Source organism: Trichosurus vulpecula, chromosome X, assembly GCF_011100635.1.
Source record: "Trichosurus vulpecula isolate mTriVul1 chromosome X, mTriVul1.pri, whole genome shotgun sequence".
Lineage (NCBI taxonomy): Eukaryota > Metazoa > Chordata > Mammalia > Diprotodontia > Phalangeridae > Trichosurus > Trichosurus vulpecula.
In genome coordinates this window covers 1,656,268-1,676,597 of record NC_050582.1, presented here as the reverse complement: position 1 = coordinate 1,676,597, position 20,330 = coordinate 1,656,268, and the positions used below count along the sequence as shown (strand labels likewise).

Below are 20,330 nucleotides of genomic sequence, written 5' to 3'. Positions count from 1 at the left end.
TTATTTTTTTTCCTCATTTGGAGGAAGGAGAGGGAAGAACTGAAAATAAAATAAAAATTGAATTAAAAAACAAATGTTGAAGGAAGCCTATATTTTAATGATTGAAAACACAGTAGCAATTTTGATATTTGACAGTTAAGGTGAAAATTATGGAGGATTTTGGCAATTGTGATTTGTGTGTGATGTGGTTTTGTGAAAATTTATTAAACGTTTTCAAGTGAACCTAATAGATTAGTAGACAAAGAGGCTCTTACTGTTGGGTCAACCTGTTAAATATTGTTATTCCGTCTCGTCGTATTTTAGCGCTGGTGGCAGTTGATGCCCTGGAGAAATTTGTGGCCAACCCAGCTGTGAAAGAAAAAGGGAACATTAAAGAAGGAAATTCGCCTACTACTTTTCTCAGTGTAGCAGCCCAGTTTGCTTTACAGGTAATACGTATATCTGCTTTATTTTTTCTGTCCAAGATTGAGAAAGAAATAGTGTAGCCATCTTGCCATTCAGTAACCATTTCCTTACTGTGCTAAGTGGCGGCGGACACATAAAAAGGAATGAGATGTGGCCTCTCCTCTCACAGAGCCTAGTGTATCTTCATCAGTGAATGAACGAACTAGAGAACTTACTCTGTACAAAGTAGCAGAATGCCGCTCCGCTTTGCAATTCTTTTCCACCACAAAAAAGAGCTGCTATAAATATTTTTGTACATGGTCCTTTGCCTCTTTCTTTGATCTCCTAGGGGTCAAAACCTAGCAACAGGCTCACTGGGTCAAAGGATATGCTCAGTGCAGTCAGTTGGGGCCATTGCTAACCGAATTCACAGCTCTACTCCCAGTGCATTCATGCGTCCATTTTCCTCCAGCATTTGGTTTTCCTCTTTTGTCAGCTTTGCCAATCTGAGGGGTGGGAGGTGGTATCTCAGGATTGTTTTATTTTGCATTTCACCAATCAATAGTCACATGAGTATAGAAAGCTTGGATTTCTTCCCTTGAGACCTACTTCTTCATGGCTTTTTTGACCAGTTATCAATTGGGGAAACACTATCTTTTAAAGAAATTCCAAGGTGAAATGCAAATGCCTGTCATCTGGCTCCATTGGAGACTCATCCCTGTCATCACTCTCAACAAAGTCTTGGATTTAGTCTGGGATCCTTGGTGAGCTTGTTCAGCTCCTCTAACAGTTGGACCCAGGAAACACAGAGGCCTGGCATCTTCTACTTCTGACTCCTTTCTCTTCTCGGAAGGGAGAGCAGAGTCACATAAGACTCACACCACTGACACCAGCCTAGGCCAGGACACTGGCACTCTCTTTTCTCTCGTGTGTGTGTGTGTGTGTGTGTGTGTGTGTGTGTGTATGTGTATATGTGTATTCTTCCTTCCTTTAACCAGTTCAGAAGAGAGTGAACTTCCAGTGTCAGTACCCCCCCCCACCCCCATTCCCTCTTTGTATAGAAGTCTATTTGCGCATCTTGATTGGGAGATCATTTTCCCTCACTCCCCTCCCCTCCCCTTCCCTGTACATTCCTACATCACCACCAGAAGTTCTCCTGCCTCTTGGCTCTGCCCCTAACCCACTCCAGTCCATCACTTCCTCACTGAAACATCGTCAATAGACCCCTGTTGTTTAGAGAATTCAATCTAGGTCCTTTAGCTTGGCAGTCAAGGCCCTCCCCAATCTGGTCTTAGCCTATTTGTCAAGCTTCATCCCCTACCTCATTCGAATTCTGTATATAGTCCGCTCCTTGTCTCATATCCCAAATGCACCATGCATATTTCTGTATCTGCTCACTTTTTCATCCTCTTCTCCCTCCTTCCTTAAATCCTACCCTTTCATTCACCTCTAGCCTTCTTTAAACTTAGCAACAGCTCAATCCAACAGAAGCCCTTCTCCTTGAAATAGTTTTGGATTACACAGTACTTCATGTACATTAACACATTTGATTTTCACAACAACTTTATGAGTTAAGGAGTACAAGTAATGTTATTCCAGCTTTACAGATGAAGAAACAGGTTGTGAGACCAGACGACTTTCCCAGGGTCCCTCAGCTAAGCAGGGGCAGAACGGGCCCTCAAACTGAGGTGCCTAGTCAGGGAGTCACCCAGTACTTCCCATGGTACCGCTTTGGCGCCTGCCATGTGCTACCATGTGTTGCTGTTTATTCTGTATCCCTGGCACCTTGCACATAGTAGGTGTTCAATAAATGTCTCACCAGTGTCTAAAGAGTTGATAAGAAAATGTATGTGGATCTAGGAAAAAAGGCCAGTACAGAATGTGCTGGTACATAATGCATGCGTAATGGGGAGTAGGAGGAACCACAGGTAATTCTGTGATTGGGAGCTGAATAGCAGAGAGCTTTTAAAGAAAAGGTTAGAGGTGTATGATTGATGCAACAAGCAAAGGGGAGCCAGGAGAAGAATTGGGAATAGGCACATAATAGAACTATAGTTCTGGGAAAGACTGATTTTCGAGGGGGCAAAAGAAACCCAGAAAGGCTGTAATAATTCAAATGAGCTGAATGAAGGATGGGTAAGCCATCCTCAGGAAATTGAGCAGAGACTCGCATAAAAGAGCAGGTCAGGGGGCCAGTTGTTTGTTCCCAACGTTGTCTTTGCAAATGGCATTTCAAATTTTGTTGAGTAAAGAGGCTGCAGTCATGGTTTCAGACCTGTTCTTTGCAGGGTACTGAATTGTGTCTTCATCTTCCTGTCTTTCAGTCGTTTTCTTATAAGAATGCAGAATGAATGTATTCATATTATCTCCTTTTCCCAAGGAAAAGGAATGTAAACTATGGAGACATTGTTCAGGTTTGTGAAAGTCAATTTACCATTTGCGAATGTATGTGTCATCTTTGCAGAATGGACGACAAGAAGTGGCTATGAGGGCCCTGGAGTACTTAGCTCAACATTCCCAAGACTTGCGACAAGTTCTTACTGCTTTGAAGTAAGTCGTCAGCCTGTGGAGAAAGTAAGAGAAAGCATTTACTTCTCTGTCGTACTTGGTGAACTCTGTTGAAATGCCAGTGCTGATGGGCACCGTTCAGTCAGGTGGCATCAGTCCTCATGCTAAGGGGAAGTCCAATTGCTCCAAGGCAGAAAGACAAATCGAGTGGTCCGGGTTCTGCTCCTCCACCCTCAGGATGGGGCATTCCAGCTTGCCCGAAGGCTCTTGAGGGAAACTTGACTCCCTTAGCGGGCCAATGAAAAGGGAAGGTAGAGGCCAAGATTCTCTCAGGGACTGGCCTGGCATCTGCCAGCCAGGAGAGGGCTGGGTACAGAGAGTACAGCCCATACTCCACTGAAGTGACATGAAAGCAGCCCTGTTAATGAGAGAGAATCCTTGAATAATCAAGAGTAGGCATTCATTGGCACTTTAGTGGTCCAAAGCACTTTCTTTCCATCCTTCTCATTTGGCCCTCACAGCAAGCTCTATAGGATGGGGCTAGATGCTGGAGATATTAACCTATTTTAGAGATGAAGAAACAGAGGCTCAGGAAGATGAAGTGACTGAACCCAGGGGCCCACAGTGGCAGGGCAAGTCCTGCCTCCCAAGGATAGTAGCCTGAGCACCTAGAGGGAACCTTGAGGCCTCATCTTAGCCTCTCATTTTAAATAGTGGCTAAGCCATCTAGGGCAGGTGGTGATTTAGTCAGTTTGGGAACCTCTCCAGCAACCAGATCTGTGTTTCCCCTTTCAGTGGTTCATTCCATCGTCCTTGGAGTGAATGGCCCCATGAGCCAACTTTTCTTGGCCTTGAAGGCTATTTCCGTATCAGGGTACCTTAGGGCATTAGTGGTGGAGATGGAACCACCATGGTGTTGGATTGTTGTGAACACCGCATCCTGTGTCACATTTTTTGTAGGTGTTTGATCTGTCTTGTTATTCCTAAAACGTCTCAAACAACTGAATCTGCAGAAAACAGGTAAGGAGATATTACAGAAGTCCCGTATTGTAGGGGCAGGACACTTCCGAGTTACAGAGATGCCCACGGTCCTCCTAGAGGGGGTCCTTCTTGGCCCCAACTCTTACCAGTTTCTGGGCTATCAGCCAATGGAGGCAGGCTGTGCTTGGCAGCTCTGCTGAGGGGTAGCAATTGAGGGCAGAATTGGGTATCCATGTTTTCATTCAGAGAATCCTCTGCCTCTAGAAAGTGTAAAGGAAAACAAATCTCTTCAGACTTTTGCCGAAGGCCCATGTCCAGAAGAAAATGACTAATCTATTTCTGGCCCGCTTCCCCCTCCCTGCTCCTTGTTCCATAGCCTGGAATCTTTTATGTCTCCTAGCAGACTTGCGTACTAGCTTGCACATCCAGGTAGCCGTGACCTGAGCATGAGGGGAGTCAGCAGATAGACCTTAGTGCCAGCTCTAGGCAGAGAGGCCTTTAGCATCAGTCATGGGAGGTACGCTGCAAAGGCCATTCACTTGGCCTTGGCCATGCATATGTCAGACCTCAATCCTCCAGACAACTGCTGTGTGTTTGTGTGTTGGGGGAGGGAGGAAGGAAAAGGCCAAGTCAGGGATCTGGTAAAAGTGCTCTTTTATTACTTTGAAAATACCTAGACCAATGCAAAGTAGGTTTTAATGATGCTGCCTAATGTTTCCACTTAGAGCTTAGGGCCCGCTTTAATGGATAAATCAGACTAATTTGTAGAAAGACAACCTAATGTAGTAGAGAGAATGCTGCTAGCCTGGGCCCAGGAATGAGCTCTGTGACCTTGGCCAAGTCCTTTTCCCTCTCTGAAGCACAGTTTCCTTGCCTTCACAATGAGGGCTTTGTAGCAGATGATCTCAAAGGATCCTTCCTGTTTCCCAAACCAAAGGCTTCTATGATTTTAATTCACAGTATTTGTCTGGTTTTTCTTTGAGGGAGGAAGGCCGGGCAATTGGGGTTAAGCGACTTGCTCAAGGTCACACAGCTAGTAAGTGTGTCAAGTGTCTGAGGCTGGATTTGAACTCAGGTCCTCCTGACTCCAGAGCTGGTGCTCTACTCACTGGACCACCTAGCTGCCCCTGCATATTAACCATTAATTTAGGAATGTGTTTGAAGTTTCCTCCCTCCTTGAAAGCATATTTGCAAGCCCATTCATCATACAGGTTGTACCCCTTACAACAAGAAAGGGTAAATTAGTATCATGATCAGCGAACTCGGCATAGACGGCTTGAGGTCTTGGACTCGGACCTCTTCCTTGGCACTGTGCTGTGTGCCCATGGGCAAACCAGGCAGCCTCCCTGAGCCCCCAAAAATGGAGATAAGAAGCTGAGGAGGAACTGGGCACAAAGACCCAGGATATAAATGGACTGTCAAGATGTGCAGGATGAAATAGTAATAATGATAGGCCCTGGGAGACCAATGACAATAAGAACACAGACATTGTATAACTTAGAAAGTGAAGTCAGCGGGGCTAGAATGATCCCATTTTATGGAGGAGTACGCTGAGGCTCGAAGAAGGCAGAAGTGCCTTGTCCAAGGCCATCACCAGCTTCTAAGCCAGACCCTTTGACTCAAGGTCTAGTGTTCTCTTCATCTCAGGAACTTTCTCATTTTGCCTCAGAGCACCCTGAGAGAGGTATCTGCTCATGTGTTTCCTTTAATCCTTCTAATTACAGAAAGGAAGAAATGAACAGACTTTGGTCTTGGCTGGAGACAGGTAAGCTTTGCTTCTTCTCTCTTTGTAGTCCACCTAATGCTTTGGTCTGGCTCTAGTAAGGCCTTAAAGGGCAATGACGTGCCTGTTGACTTCAATGGGAAGTCTCCATTAATATTTCCTACAGTAGACACCTTCATCCATAAGAATTTGATGGAAGACTGTATTAGACAAAGTAATTCTCCTGCTGGGTCGCCCTTGCCCTTGAACTCTGACTTGGAACATCCCGGGCACCTCTGTCCTCTTTCACTCTGTCCAGGAAGCCTTGTCACAACACACCAGAAAGGCAGTGTGGAATAGTGGAGAGATAGCTGTCCTTAGAGCCAGGAGGATCTGGGTTCTGTGTCTGTGTCAACGTCTGGCACAACCTGGCTGTGGAACCCTAGGCAATTAAGATGAAGTTACAGGCAAGCTGCCAGTCTGCATTGAGAGAGGGAGTTTCATCATCTGGGAGTTCCCTAGGCCAATGAAATCCCAGGTCAAAAACCAAACCAAACCCAAAAGCTCATCAACTTAGAAGTAGGTAAAATAAGAATTGTTGGCAGAGCACGGGGTGAAAAACCAGCCTGGCATGTGTCTCCAAGGGACTTGGGGGGCATGTAAGAAATACTCCCTGTGGAATATTGTGGATCTCCATGGGAGATCAATAAATGTTAAGCCAACCTATCAATACTCTTTCAATTCCTAATCTCCTTTCCTCCTTCCCTCACTTCTTTCTTTTTCATAAATTTATTTTTTTGAATTAACAAAATTTTTTTCTCTCCCTCTCACTTTTCCCTCTTCCATTGGAAAAAACAAACAAAAAACTTCTTGAAACAAATGTGGAGAATCAAGCAAAACAAATTTCCTCATGGGCCATGTCCAAAAACATATATAGGTCTTGTTTCGCATCCTAAGTGCATTGGCCGCTCTGCCAGGAGAGAGGTAGCATGCTTCATCATCGGCATCATGGTTGGTCATTGCGCGGTCATAGCTCTTGAGTTTTCCACAGTTGTTTGTCTTTATGATGTCGGTGTCGTTGTGTAAGTGGTTCTCTTGGTTTTGTTCTCTTCACTTTGCATCAGCCCAAGTCTTCCCAGGTTTTTCTGATGCCATCCCCTTCATCATTTCTTATAGCACGCATCATATTCATAGACCACAACTTGTTAAGCCTTTCCCCAATCGGTGGGTACCTTCTTAATTGCCAGTTCTTTGCCACCACAAAAAGAGCTGCTGTAAGTATTTTTGTATGTATGGGGCCTTTTCCTCTTTCCTTGATCAAGCCTAGTAGCAGCATCACTGGGTCACAGGGTATGCACAGTTTGGTGACTTTGGGTCCAAAGTCCCCAGCTGCTTTCCTGAATGGCCAGACTGATCCAGACTGGTTCCTTAGCTCCACCAACAGGGCTTTAATGTTCCTGTTTTCCCTCAGCCTTTCCAACAATTTTCATTTTTCTTTTTTGTCCACTTTGCCAGTCTGATGAGTGACCCTTCACTTCTTTCTGATCATTCTTTTTTTCTATTGGTTTCTTTACCCTAACGTTTATCTCCTTATCTCAATAGTACTTTGGAAATTTACTAGCTGTGTGTGTGGCCATCGACTAGTTGCTTAATCTCTCTGAACTAAAATTTCCTCCTCTGCACAATGGAGCCAGTACCTACTATTGCTATCTCACTGAATCATGATTATGATTCAGTGAGATAGCGTATGCTTAAAGTGTGACAGAGATGCCAGCTTGTGTCTGATGGCATTAATGACCATGGTCTTCCCAGGAGTGAATGGATTCCCCAAAGTTTGGTCTTCCTGATTCTTGGAGCTAAGTGTAATAATACCTTATCTCATCTTAAATTACTTTTGGGGTGCACACAGGGAAGCTGGTTTTTTTTAGAAGGATTAATCATTCTCTTTACGTACCCAGTACAAAGCTTTGATACCACATTCTCCCTTTGATGCAGCCCACCAGAGACTCGCTGAGGCGGTAGCAAAAGAGAAACTGACTTTGGATGTGCTGACTAATGAAGCCCATTGGTTTCGAAAAATAGGTAAGAAGCAAGTCCGCCATGACAGAGTCACCCACTGATTCTTCCCTCTCAGATTTCTCTGTCCATGCTTTGCCTCATCTTGCCCGTTAGTCTCCAAACATCAATAACCGGCACACACCAGTTCTCATAGAGGCAGTTGCCAGGGTGATGAGTGAGCAAGGAAGCACAGAAATGTCCCAACCCCAGCGGGCTTTGCTTGGCCCTGGCTGCCTAATGGCCAAGGTACTAATTTAGCTCAGGGAGAAAATGGATGAAATGAAGCACTTCGGCTTTAGAAAAGAATGTCCACGTTCTGACTGTCAAAAACTTAATGCTCTTGACCTTAGGGAAATGGGAAAAGTCATTTTCTAGTCCCCAAGAACCTTTTTCCTTTGACTGAATTTTAATTTTGGTATTCCAGAGAGGTTGCCCAACTTGAGTATTTGTTTTGCTCGAGCCTCACTTCTTTCAACTGCATTGAACTTCTTCTTCCATTACTTCTAATCCATGGAATTGGGGAATATCAGAATTGGAAGGGATCTCAGAAGCCACTAGGCCCAAGCTGTCAAACCTGAGGCCCTCACAGGCCTGCATGCAGTCCACAACACTCCTGAGGAAGGCCTTAACCAGATTCAAATGTCAATGGGAAATGTTTGACGGAATAAATGAAAATACAATGAAACATAGATAACATTACAGTTGGAAACTTAAGCTCAATATGTGGACATACAAATTAGTGGCCCCCATTGATATTCGATCAAGTCTCACTCCCTCAAATAAGGGAAGAAACTGAGAAGACCCAGAGAGAAAACAGACAGACATGGTCAATGTATAGTGAGTGCAATAAGCACTTGGCCCATGAAGAGGCGAGGCCCATGGTTTGAGTTCTGCTTTTGCTGTGGACTTGGGCGAGTCCCTTTGCCTGTTTGGGTCTCAGTTTCCTCCTTCACAAACTGATGGGGTTGAATCTTATCTCTAAGGGCCCTTCTACCTCCACTATTCTATACGTGTGTGAATCTCCATGGTATGAAGTCCTCCTCTGATACTTTGGCCCAGTGTGTAAGTGCCCCTGGGCACTCAAAGAGTCTGTCTGCAGACCCCAGCTTTAGCCACTCCACTTGGGCCCATCTGGTGCCCAGTGGTTTTTCTTAGCCCCCAAGAGGATAGTAAGAACTTGGAAGGACTCACCTGAGTCCCCTGACTGTACTAATATGTCAGGATGGGTGGAACAGTGAGTGTACTTAAAGGTAGAGATGACTCCCAAAAGGTTTTCATTGTGTTACTCTGGTGTGTTTACTTTCAGCCTGGAACTTGGCCATGCAGTGTGAAAAGTGCTCAGGGACCATGCGAGACTTCTTCCTGCTTTCTTACAAGGTACAGTTCTTCTGATGGGGATCTAAGTGCAGGGCTGTGCTAGAGGGGTGGCCTAGAGCCAGATGCTCAGAGCCTAGGGACCTTGAAATGTGTGTAAGCAGGGCTGGGCACTCCTGGAGTGTGGTATGAGGAGTGGTAGACAGAAATCCCTCTCCATGTGCCCCAGCTCCACCCCTGGAGAATATAGGCCTTTCTTCGTGGAAGCTCTGAGATACCTAGCCATGGTCACGTCTGTTCTGCTTGAATGTGTCCTAGAAAGTCAGAATTGGAAGGGATCATAGAGGTTGTTGGATTCCACTCTCTTAATTTACAGAATATGAAATGGAGGGCCATAGGGAGGGGAATGGACTTGAAATTCTGCTGATTATAATGCCACAGATCCCAGAGGAATCAGCAGTCATTGATGGTCAAGGCTAGTGTGTACTGACCTGGACTCTAGGCCCGGCTCTCCCACTTTCCTTGTGGTTTCCCCTCTGGGTCTCAGTTTCTTCTGAATGATGTTGGTGGGGTGGTACTTGAGATCTGCACCTGGCTTTAGGTTGTGCTGGGGTTTTTCCCAGTGGGAGTCCAGGGGGTGTTCCCCACACCAAGTGAACGGCAAAAGCTTGTCCATTTTGTTGTGTCCTCTTGGTCCAGATCAGTGAATTCAGTGGTGTAGGAAACTGTGTGGTAACTCTGTCTACCAGCATAGTTCAATAGCTTATCTGAAACTTAAAAGTCTGAGAGAGTCTCCAGGCCTCCCAGAGGTTAAGTGACTTGTCTAGGGCCATCCAGCTAGTACATGTCAGAGCTGGAACTTGAAGCCAAATCTTCCTGACTCGAAGTCTAGGCTTCTGGCCATTACCCCAGACGGCCTCTCAGCAAACCCACAATATCAGCGTGCATTTCAGTCAGCTCTCTTTCACACCGAGAAGGACTCTGCTTGTCACAAGGAATCATTTGGAAATCATAACACAAAGTGAGGAGAAAAATCACTTGCTAGATGAACTAAGGGGCAAAAAGTAGTTCTTGCTGCTGGGAGGGTCGGATCCCCTGAGGAAGGTATTGCAGACACCACAGAATCAGGGTGAAGCCCCTTGTCCAGGTGCCATACTTCGCTGTCCAAACAGGCTTGGAGTTTTGGCCCAGAAGAGTTTTCACCATTCACTCATGTTCCGTTCATTTCTCCTCAGCTCTCCCAGTTCTGTCCCTCTGAGAAAGCCATTCTGATTTCACGAAAGACATGCTTGCTGATGGCGGCGGCTGCTGATTTAGAGCTAGGGAGAAGTGTTTCAGAAGCTTCCCAACAGGTAACATATAGCAAAGAGGAGAGGCCACTGCCCGGCTAGAAGGGAGAGATCCAAGCGCTGGGAAGGGGATCGTTTCTCTCCGGTGTTTCCCCTTCCTTGGATCCTGTGCTGCTTTCACTCTCGGCTTGTTCCCAGAGGCCTACAGTGATGTGGCTTGGCTTGGTCTCTTTTTCTTCTTCCCTTCTCACAGCTCCTACGTTCCTTTGTCAACTGGCCTTGGGCAACTCTGTCCTCTCGGAACATTCCGGGCTGTGTCTTTTAAGGGATTCTTCATCTCTGTGTGTCTCTGTATCTATGAGTGCCCCAGGACTTTTGCCCAAATCCTTTACTGTTGTTCTTTTCATATTCTTTCTTTGGGAGAGTTCATCCACTCTGGCAACTTTGACAAGTGTCTGAAAGGAAGTGATTCGTGGGCTGACTTGCCTCGGTAAGAAATCCACTTGACTGAATGAAGCTTGCTTTCTCAGTCTAGCACTCCATCTCATCCTGATATCTCTTCAAAATCTCCTTAAGTCGAGCTGAGTATGAATGAGAGCACACTGATGTGGGCCTGAATCCTCTTTTGTGCCCTGGTGGAAGGAGAGCATCTCATTCTCTTAGATGCCAACTTGGGGGTGCAGCTTTGGTGCTTCCCTTTTCTTTCTCCTGTTATAAAGCAATTGTTATCATTTGGCTTCCTCCCACATTTTTCAGATCCATACTTTCCTTCCACACTACTATTACCCAGGCCTTTGGCCACCTGTCACCAGGACAAACTCCATGGCCTTCTACCCCTTCTGCTACTCTCTAGTAAGTGCAAAATTCTATGCCTAATGGAAAAAAGAATTCGCCTTGTCACTCCCTAGATCCAGAACAGCTGGAACACTGGCTCTAGAGTTGGAACAGACCTTTGAGAGTGTCTAACACAACCCCCTCATTTTTGCAGATGAGGAAACCGAGTCTCTGAGTGGTTAAGTGACTGACCCAAGGTCACACAGGTAGTGAGTAATTGCTAGAGCTGGATTATCTGCCATAATATTCTTTTCCCCTCCCTTCCCTTTTTCAGAACTTTCCTCTTTGAAGAAGCTTATCCCACTTATACAAGGTGTCCCCAAAGTCTTAGGGCAGTTTTAAATATCTTGCCCTAAGATTTTGGGGACACCCCATATAGAGACCCTGACGCACAGCTGCTCTGTCTTTGGCCTTCTCTGAAAACATTTCCAGCAGGGGGGTTAGGGTCTGGTCCTGGGTACTTTGAAGTTTACAAAGCGCTTTCCTCACAAACATCTTGTGAGCTGAGCATTATCCCTCCCATTTTATAAATGATCTCTTGCTCTTTTCTATGTTTTTGCACAATCCTCCCCCCATGCCCTGCCTTATCTTTCCTTAGAACCCAATAAAATCGTGCTCCTTATCTTCGATCTTTGCTCTTTTTTGCTTTTAATGAAGATCCAAAATCCCCAGCCCCCTCGGCTCTATCAGGCCTGGGGGTTGGGTCCCAAGGTTCTGGGTGTCTCTGCTGAGAAGCTGCCTCCCCCCACCCCCTGCACATTCCCTGCTCTCTGAGGCTGTTCCTCAGCTGACGCAAGATGACAAAAGGCTGCAGACAGGTTGCAGTCACCCTGTCCCAGTTGTTTTCCCCCTTCTGTGTGGGTGGCCAGAGGAGATCGAGGGCCATTTCTTCTAGAATCTCAAGCCTTGTTTCTCAGACTTGCCAGATGGTGTTATGACTCACCACAGACATTGATATGCCCCCAGGTTTCTTGCTGAGCATCCTCCTTTTGCCAGGGGTGTCAGGGCTGTGACCTCTATCAGGAGGCCACTGTGGTTTTAGAAATGGAGGTGAACTCAGCTCCCATTCTCTTGGGCCATAAGGATGTTTGATTTTCAGAGCCACTTTTTGAGATGGGTTTACAAATTGTTGAGAAAGTCCTTGCTTATTCTAACTTAATGCTGTCCTTTTTGCTACATAGACTGAGATGCTGACTCATGCACTTGAGCATGTGCAGGGGTGCAAAGAAATCGTGAACGTCCTGAAATTAGCAGGTATGATGAGAGTTGGGAATCTGGTAAGAGAATTAAGGGGCTTCTTTAGAACTGCCACTTCTGCCCTCCAATACCACCATTAGGCCTGTTTCCCGAGGTGATCAGGGAAAAAGGAAAAGAACCTGTATGTTCTGATATCTTCATAGCAGTTCTCTTTGGGGTGGCAAAGAACTGGAAGTTGAGGGGATACCCATAAATTGGGGAATGGATGAACAAGTTGTGGGATGTGATTGTGATGGAATACTGTTGTGCGGTAAGAAATGGCGAGCAGGATGGTTTTAGAAAAACTTGGAAAGACTTGCATGGAATAATGCAGAGTGAAATGAGCAGAACCAAGAGAACGTTGTATACAGGAACAGCAAGATTGTTCTAAGAACAACTTTGAATGACTAAGCTGTTCTGAGTGATAGGATCATTCAAATCAGTTACGAAGGACGTGAGGGGAAGTGCCATCCACCCCCAGAGAAAGAACTGACGGATGGAAGGATATATTGTATGGTCCCACATATACATATACATATATACATATATATATATACATATATATATATATACATACACATACACACACACACACACATACACATACATCTGTGGCAAATATTGGCCTTCTTTAGTATGGAGGGAGACAACTCAGAACTCAAGTTGTAACCAAAAAAATTTTTTTAAAGATGTAATTGGAAAATGTTTAACAAAAAAATTAACAAAATATCTAACAATGTAATAGAATATTTTTTAAAAAAAGAACTGCCACTTTTGGAGTCAAGTGACACAAAACTAGGACCACCACTACAACCTTGAGCTGATGGGATATTAAATTAGCTCCATCAAAACCTAATGGCTTCCTTAGTTACAGGTTATCTTTTGTGATCAACAGATCTTGGTAACTGGTTTGAAAGTAGAGGAGAGAATCCAAGAGGAGCCCATGGTTTCATGAGTGGTAGATGGGAATGGTGAAATCAGAAGGAGCAACTTGAGTAGTGTTTCATTTTTGACAGATTGAATTTCAGGTGCTCTTGGGTGGTCCAGGTGGGGTAGACCTTTAAACCCCTGGAGATGCAGGTTTGTAGGTCAAGCTGGGTCATAGGCTCCCATATAGATTTGGGAGTCATCTCCTTAGAGGTAGTAGTTGAAGTTCTGAAAATGACAGAGCCCAGGCCACACTTATGGGGAGCACCCGCTTAAGGGAAGATGATGAAGAGCTTGCAAAGGAAATACGAAAGGTGCAGCTAGAGAAGAGAAGAGGAGGAGGAGAATCAAAAGAGAGCATAAGGTGTCTGAGGCCAAAGGAAGAAACATCATCTATCCCAGTACCGGAGAGAGCGAGGAGGCTAGGGTCTGAGTAATGAGATCTTTGGTGACCTTTGGTGCATGGTAGGTGCTTAATAAGTGCTTGTGGCCTGCCTTCCTGTCTTTCAGTGCAGTGGAAGCCCTCCGCCCCTGCAGAAACCCCACTGAGAGTAATGAAATGGAAGCTTCGGGTAGAGGCAACTTTTTCAAGATGTTTAGCGGTCGAGGCCTTGCTCTCTAAGAGAGCTTATTTCTTAGCTGCCCGGGGCAGGAGGACCAAGGAGTGGAAACCTTTTAATGGGAAGGATTTTGTTCCTCCAATTCGTTGTATGTTTGGAGCCAGTGGTGAAATGGAAAGTACAGAGTCAGATTTCAGCTCCATATGACTGCCCAACAATTATGAGCTTGTTCCAAACTTGATTGGGTTGCTTCATGGGATAACAGGTTTCTCTTTCCCGAGGTGGTCCTGGCAGAAGGGAGGTACCCACTTGTCTCAATGCTGTAGAAGCTGTGTGGGCTTCAGAGAGAGTGTGCCCTCTTGTAACCTTTCGACACTAAGAATCACTGACATGAGACCCTGGCTCCAGGCCCCTCTCTCCTGTTGAGTGACTACAAAGTCCTGGTTACGTTATTAGAATCCCCACGGGTGGGAGAGCCCACAATGTTGCATTGGCATTTATTCAGGCCAGTGGTAAACCTGGCAGTGACTTCAGGAAGCGTGGGCTCTGCTTAGTGAATGTGGCCAGGTTGTTGAAGTGATCTGGGGGCTGAGAGATTTAGGGGGGGGAAATCTGTCCACGGGGGCCAGAATAACCTTTGAGTTGTAAATGAAATTCATTTTCTTCCTTCTGCAAAGCTCCCTGGCTGAGAGCTGAGAGCAGGAAAGAATAATGGGCTGTAGTCACTGAGAGGCTGGCTTTCTTACCTCTTCCTCAGGGGACAGCTTCAAGGATCCAGCTGAGAATTTGCTTCTCCTTTATGAGATCGAGGCCAGAGCCAAGCTGAATGATGTAGGCCTGACCAGCCTCCTGGAGTCCGTGTGGAAGCTGCCTCAATTAGAGACCAAAATACTAGAGACGATTGCATGTAAGGATTCTCTTTGCTTTGCCTTTGCTAACTGTATGGAGGAGGGGCCATTCTGGGGCCTTTGTTGTTATTTTATTGGTTTTGTTTGTTTTTACCATTGTCACTTTGCTAAAACCCTACCCACCCCACCTGTAGAACCTCTCATGACAAAGAAGCTTTCGGTTGCCCCAGCAACTACACATGTGTAATACTCCATGCTTACCCCCAGTGAGAGCAGGAAAGAGTGTTTGATCAGGAGGCCCCTGGAATTCTACTGGAATCTTCATGGAGATTGTTCTCTTGATTTGGCTTTTTTTACCCTGCATCACTTCATGCAGCATTTATCCTTTCCCCAATTTGGGGAATATTCTATACCATTGGCCATCTTCAAGCTCTTTGTTATTAATCTGCTTCCTCATTAGAACCTTCTCCAAGTAAGCCCCCTGTCTTTCCTTGGTTTCTATGGGCCCAGTAGAGGCACGTGTGCGCGTGCGCACACACACACACGCACACACACACACACACACACACATACACACACAGCCTAGCACCTCTGCCATTAAGAAGTAAGAAGCTATCTCAGAAAGCATCTGTGGATTTGTCATTGTAGAAAATGAGTTTTATTGATTTCCAACCATTTTGCTCAAGGGGGCCATAGGCTGTGGTAGATGTGACGCTAGGGCTGATGTTCAGAGAATGTTGCTGTCTTTACTGAGAACTTCTCCCCTTCACCCTTGTTTTTAAAGCTGTAGCAATGGAGTACCCTGCCTACTATCCAGACATCTCGAAAAAGGCCTTGAGAAAGGCCTTATCTCTCTATCTGCAAGAAGAACCCATCGATGCTGTGAAGTTCAGGTGAGGGAGAGCTTGTACACCTGAGCCAGTCCAGGTTAGCAGATGGCACTGAGGCCTCACTGTGGGGCTGAGGTCACTGAAAACAATAGCAGGGCAGAAAGAGCAGCAGAAGACAGAGTGTCTCACACTAGGAGAGAGGCTGAGAGGCCCACAGAGAGGACAGGAGAGGGCTGCAGATTCAAGTCTTGGGGTGAGCTCTGTGCTGAGCAGCTTGTGCTAGTCTGGGTCCAGCACTCCCCTCAGTCCCTGGATCTTTCCCTTCCCTCCAGGAAGCTGCTCCCTTCCAAGGACCAAGGACAGCGAGTCTCTGTGTGTCAGGAGAATAAGCAGCTGCCCTGTGCCCTTTGTGGAGCATTCGGCAACCTGCAGAGCTGCAGGCTATTATTGGAGTTCTTCGTGTACAAACAGAAGTGAAATAAGATATTTAGAATTTCCTCTGCAAAATCTCATTACAATCTCCCTGTCCAAGAATACCAGGGAGAGTACTCTCCAGGAAAAGATTCCTAGCTAAGATCCCACATTTTCTTGCCTGTTAGAGAAATAAAAGAGCTGCTTTTAATTGGACTGACTCCTAAACAGAATGAGGCTCTTGGCATAGTTCTGGTGATCAGGACAAGCGGGCCTCGGCAGTGCAGTCATCTCTTTGGGCGTGTGCACCTAGCCTACGCCCCAGGGGACTCTTCTGAAACTTGCACCTGGGCTTGGGATGCTGGGTATCTCTCATTTCATTGGTCCTCTAAATGATGGTTCGTTCTCTTTTTGGATCACCAGCAAATGTCTGCGCAACTTCATTAACCTTTTGCTGCCAGATGGGATATTGGGCACAGATATGTGTCCCCTGCAAGAAATTTGGAGCTTCTTCGAAGACGCTCTTCGTGTGATCAGTCACTCAGTAAGTCAAACTAAAAGATCATACGTGAAGATGCTGGCTACAGAAAGCAAACCTCAAGGGGGGGGTAGTATTGCAAACGGCCCCAGGTTCTTGCTCTCTGCTTAGTATGTTTCAGGGCGGATACATCCTTATGACCTTATGTATGTGTAGAAGAAGCACAACGTCAGTAGTCCAGGTCAAAGGACAGTCTCCATTCCAGGTATTGCTGGGCCTTGCTAGAGCTCTCTGTGTTTTTTGGAGAAGTGTTAGGTGCCATTTTCCTTGTCATTAAATGAAGTGCCCAAGGTCACATGAGTATGACAATATGGAGTCAGTATGAAAAGCCACTGACTTCAAAGCTCTTCCTTCTAGCTTCCAAATGGCCTCAAGCAGAGTGGGGACAGTCTTGCAACTGAGTCCCAGATTCAGTCTCACCTGGATTTTTCTCTCCTTATTCTCTACTTCAGGTCCCAGTCCAGAGCTGCTGGAGACACTTTCTTCTTCCTCTAGCATTGCCAGCAGTACTTGCCTGGCCACCAGGGGTCATTGCAGCTAATAAACTGAATCTGACTTAGGGCACATTAGGAGAGAAGTGTGGGGTCCAGAGCAAGAGAGGTGACAGCTTCACTTCATCAGATCCCATCTAGAATGGCACATGCAGGTTGGGGGACTCCATTTTTAGAAGGCACATTGATGTTGCATTCCAAAGAATACATGTAGGACAGTGACGAGACTCAAAGCTATGGAGGAATTATGAGGATTCACTTGAGAGAACAGAAGATTTAGTTGGGACCTAAGTCATGTCACATAGAAGAGGCATTAGATGTCAGTCAGTAAACATTTCTTAAGCACCTACTATGTGCCGGGCACTGTCCTAAGTGCTGCAAATACAAAGAGAGGCAAAGGACAGTCCTGCATCAATCTGATGGATCTAATGGGGAAGACCACATGCAAACCATGGAGAGACTGGGGCTAGATCTCAGATGGAAGGCACTAGAATTAAGGGGGACCACAAGTCTGCAAAGACGTCAGGGCAGGAGAAGTAGATATGAGAATCATTTGAGAATAGAGATGCTCCTTAAATCCATGAGAGCTGAGGAGATCACACCATAAAATAGAGTAGAGGGAAAAGAGGTCCCAAAATAGAGACCTGTGGGACCCTCATGGTTACTAAGCGTGACCAGGATGCGGAGCCATCAAAGGAGACAGAGAAGAAGCGAGCTGAGAGGGAGGAGGAAAATGGCGAAGGGGCTGTCCTGAAGAGGACTGAGGAGAAGAGGGTGATGAACAGGGTCAAAAGCTGCAGAGAGGTCAAGGAGAAGGAGAATCATTGAGAACTTGGGAGTCAGCATTTCTAGTTGGAATGATGAGGTGAGAAGCCAGACTGTGGAGACTTAATAGAGTGAGAGGAAAGGAAGTGCATGGCTTTATCGAAGAGTTAAGCCACAAATTGGAGGAGAGATATGGGCCAATAGGAAGAGGGGATGGATAGATCAAATGAGGAGGGAGAAAGCAGCATGTTTGTAGACAGGGAGAGAGCGAAGATTAGCGAGATCGTGGAAATGATAAATGCTGAAATATGCTGGAGAAGATGGGATGGAGAGGGATCACTCATGCAGGTGAAAGGTTTGACCTTGGCCAGAAGAAGGGTCACTTCTTCATGGTTGATGGAGGGGATGGGGGCAGGGGAAGGTGTCTGAGTGGCATGAGATAAGGAAGAGGGACCAAAAGGAGCTCTTGTGAAGTAGCCTCCATTTTTTTTAGTGAAATATGAGGCAAGGTTCTCAGTTGAGATGGGAGGAGGAAGGAGGAAAAAGTTTGGAAAAAACAACTATGGTGAGTGGGATCAAAAGCATTGCCTTGCAGCAATGAGGACCCAAGAGTAGATGAAATCAGCATGGTTTTGTGATTTTCTCCAGCTTTGTTTAACAGCATGAGAACAGGAGGGAAGCCAGCCATGGTGGGGGTAATCTAAGGCTGAGCCTCAGCAGGGCAAGATTAATGATAGGATAAGGGGGCAAGAAGCTCAAGAGAAGAGGACAGCATAGAGCTGAACTGGTTCACCAAGGGCTCAAGGTGGGCAAGGGAGGAGGCTGGAGCCCAGGCAGCAGTGACAGTTTGGGAAAGAGCTGAGGGGCCAAGGGGTTGGAGGTCAAGGTTAGGACTAAGGACAGGGTTTAGGGTTGCAAGATGGGAGAGGCGGAATGATGAGGTTTCGATCAGATGAGGGAATTCCAGACATCATTAACATGGAAGTGCTGCATTTGTGGGTGATGGCAAGATCCAGAACCTGGCCATCCCTGTGCATAACTGAGGTGGGTGGAGGAGTGGGTCATGGGAACCAAAGAATCTGAGGAACTGAGTAGGTTCCCGGGTATGAGGGCAAGAGTTGGAGAGGAGAGACTGTAAGCCAGGCCCTGAACTCATTGAAGAGAGAAGGGGAGTGTCCTGGTGGTCTGGAGACAATAGGTACTGGATGGGGGTAGAGGGAAAACCTGAAAGTGGCCGTGGAGAGTAAGGAAGATTCCAACTCCCCTGCTTCGCCCAATGAGTCACGGGTAATGGTCTCAGTAAGTGAGAAAGTGGAAGGAGTGGGAGATGAAAAAGAGTGAGATGAAAGCAAGTTTGTTACCTCCAGAGGGTACAGTGGAAGGGGGCGGACAGCTCTACAATTTAGATTCATTTTACTTGGCCCTGGGCAGAAGAGCTATGACTAATTGGTGTGAGCTCCAGGGAGGTAAATTTGAGTTCCCAACATGAGGACAAACTTCCTAACAATTTGGCCAGTGCAGAAATGGGAGTCTGGCTGGCTAACAACTTGGCAATGTTGTAGTGGGGATACTATAAAGGCTTTGAGGGTGTGTTTCAACAATCTGGCTAGCAGCTGTTGTGGGGGGGGGGTGAAAGACCAACACAAGCCCAACAACAAGCACACTACCAGCATGCTGCAAAAGCACAGATTCTTTTGATCTGCTTTACTAAGGAAAGCAACATTCAGCAGTTAACAAGCTTACTTTAATTCAGCATACAAATATCACTCACTTAGTTCAGGGGAAAAGGCCAGCACCCTGAACTTCAGAGCAAAATACAAACAAATTAGAAACATCGACAGACAGAACTTGTCTGATTCAAATCCCAATACATAGTTACCAGAGTTTAACAAAGTCCCAACATCCAGGTTTGCGAGCTGGAGGGCTCTTAGCGACAGCTGCCCCAGGGTCTCCGCATCACCTCGAGCCACCATGAGTGAGAGTCCTGCGCAAATAGCTCTGTCTTCTCTTCTTATACTGGTTCAGATGTCACATCATCTGAATGACCAGAACTTAGGCTCCTATGATTGGCTCTTGAGTTAGCACCTCCCCCTTAGTACCCTGGGAGCTTCATACCCACATAGGCTTAGCACCTAATAGGGGTTTGGGCCTGGGGCTAAGCACCTAGTAAGACTCAATGAAACACACTGAATTACTCAAAGGAAACAAAAGCCAAACTCTTTAAGGGCACTTGGTTGAACTGAGTGCTAAGAGCCCATTTTGCTTACCAACACAGGGTACAGCCTGTTGGGGTTAGTCTAGTCAGAAGAAACCTCCTGGCCTAGGAATGGAGTGTCACTTGTCACTTTCTTAGGAGCCAGAAATCATTGTTTGTTGGGTTCCCCCCACAAAGACCTTTACTGGTAGCTAAGGAGAAGGGGAAGTGAAGCAGCTTAGAAAATTTTCTCCTTCGGTACCCCTAGTTCAGCCAAGGGACTGAGAAATGCCCTGCTACCTTATCTGGAGGAAAGGCTTTGTGCAGCAATTCAGGATCCCCAGAACCAGGTAGAGAAAAAGAAATAGCTTCCTGCCCCCCCCCAGCTCTGGGCTATGGTCTGCTTTGATAAGCAAATAAAAGAAAACCTTGGCTGGGGAGGGGGGGGCTGGATTAGCTG

At 46.2% G+C, this 20,330-nt stretch overlaps 1 protein-coding gene across 1 annotated transcript in view; it reads left to right on the top strand.

Annotated features, from left to right (window-relative positions):
• LOC118832682 (testis-expressed protein 11-like) overlaps positions 1–20,330 on the top strand; it is a 53,636-nt gene that overhangs the window by 32,739 nt on the left and 567 nt on the right. Inside the window, exons 7-18 of the mRNA XM_036740014.1 lie at positions 304–428; positions 2,849–2,934; positions 3,853–3,912; positions 5,598–5,638; positions 7,571–7,657; positions 8,940–9,010; positions 10,183–10,299; positions 12,252–12,324; positions 14,551–14,700; positions 15,426–15,534; positions 16,306–16,426; positions 17,581–17,685. Of these exons, the coding sequence (XP_036595909.1) occupies positions 304–428; positions 2,849–2,934; positions 3,853–3,912; positions 5,598–5,638; positions 7,571–7,657; positions 8,940–9,010; positions 10,183–10,299; positions 12,252–12,324; positions 14,551–14,700; positions 15,426–15,534; positions 16,306–16,426; positions 17,581–17,685 (1,145 nt within the window). The remainder of the gene's footprint in view (positions 1–303; positions 429–2,848; positions 2,935–3,852; positions 3,913–5,597; positions 5,639–7,570; positions 7,658–8,939; positions 9,011–10,182; positions 10,300–12,251; positions 12,325–14,550; positions 14,701–15,425; positions 15,535–16,305; positions 16,427–17,580; positions 17,686–20,330) is intronic.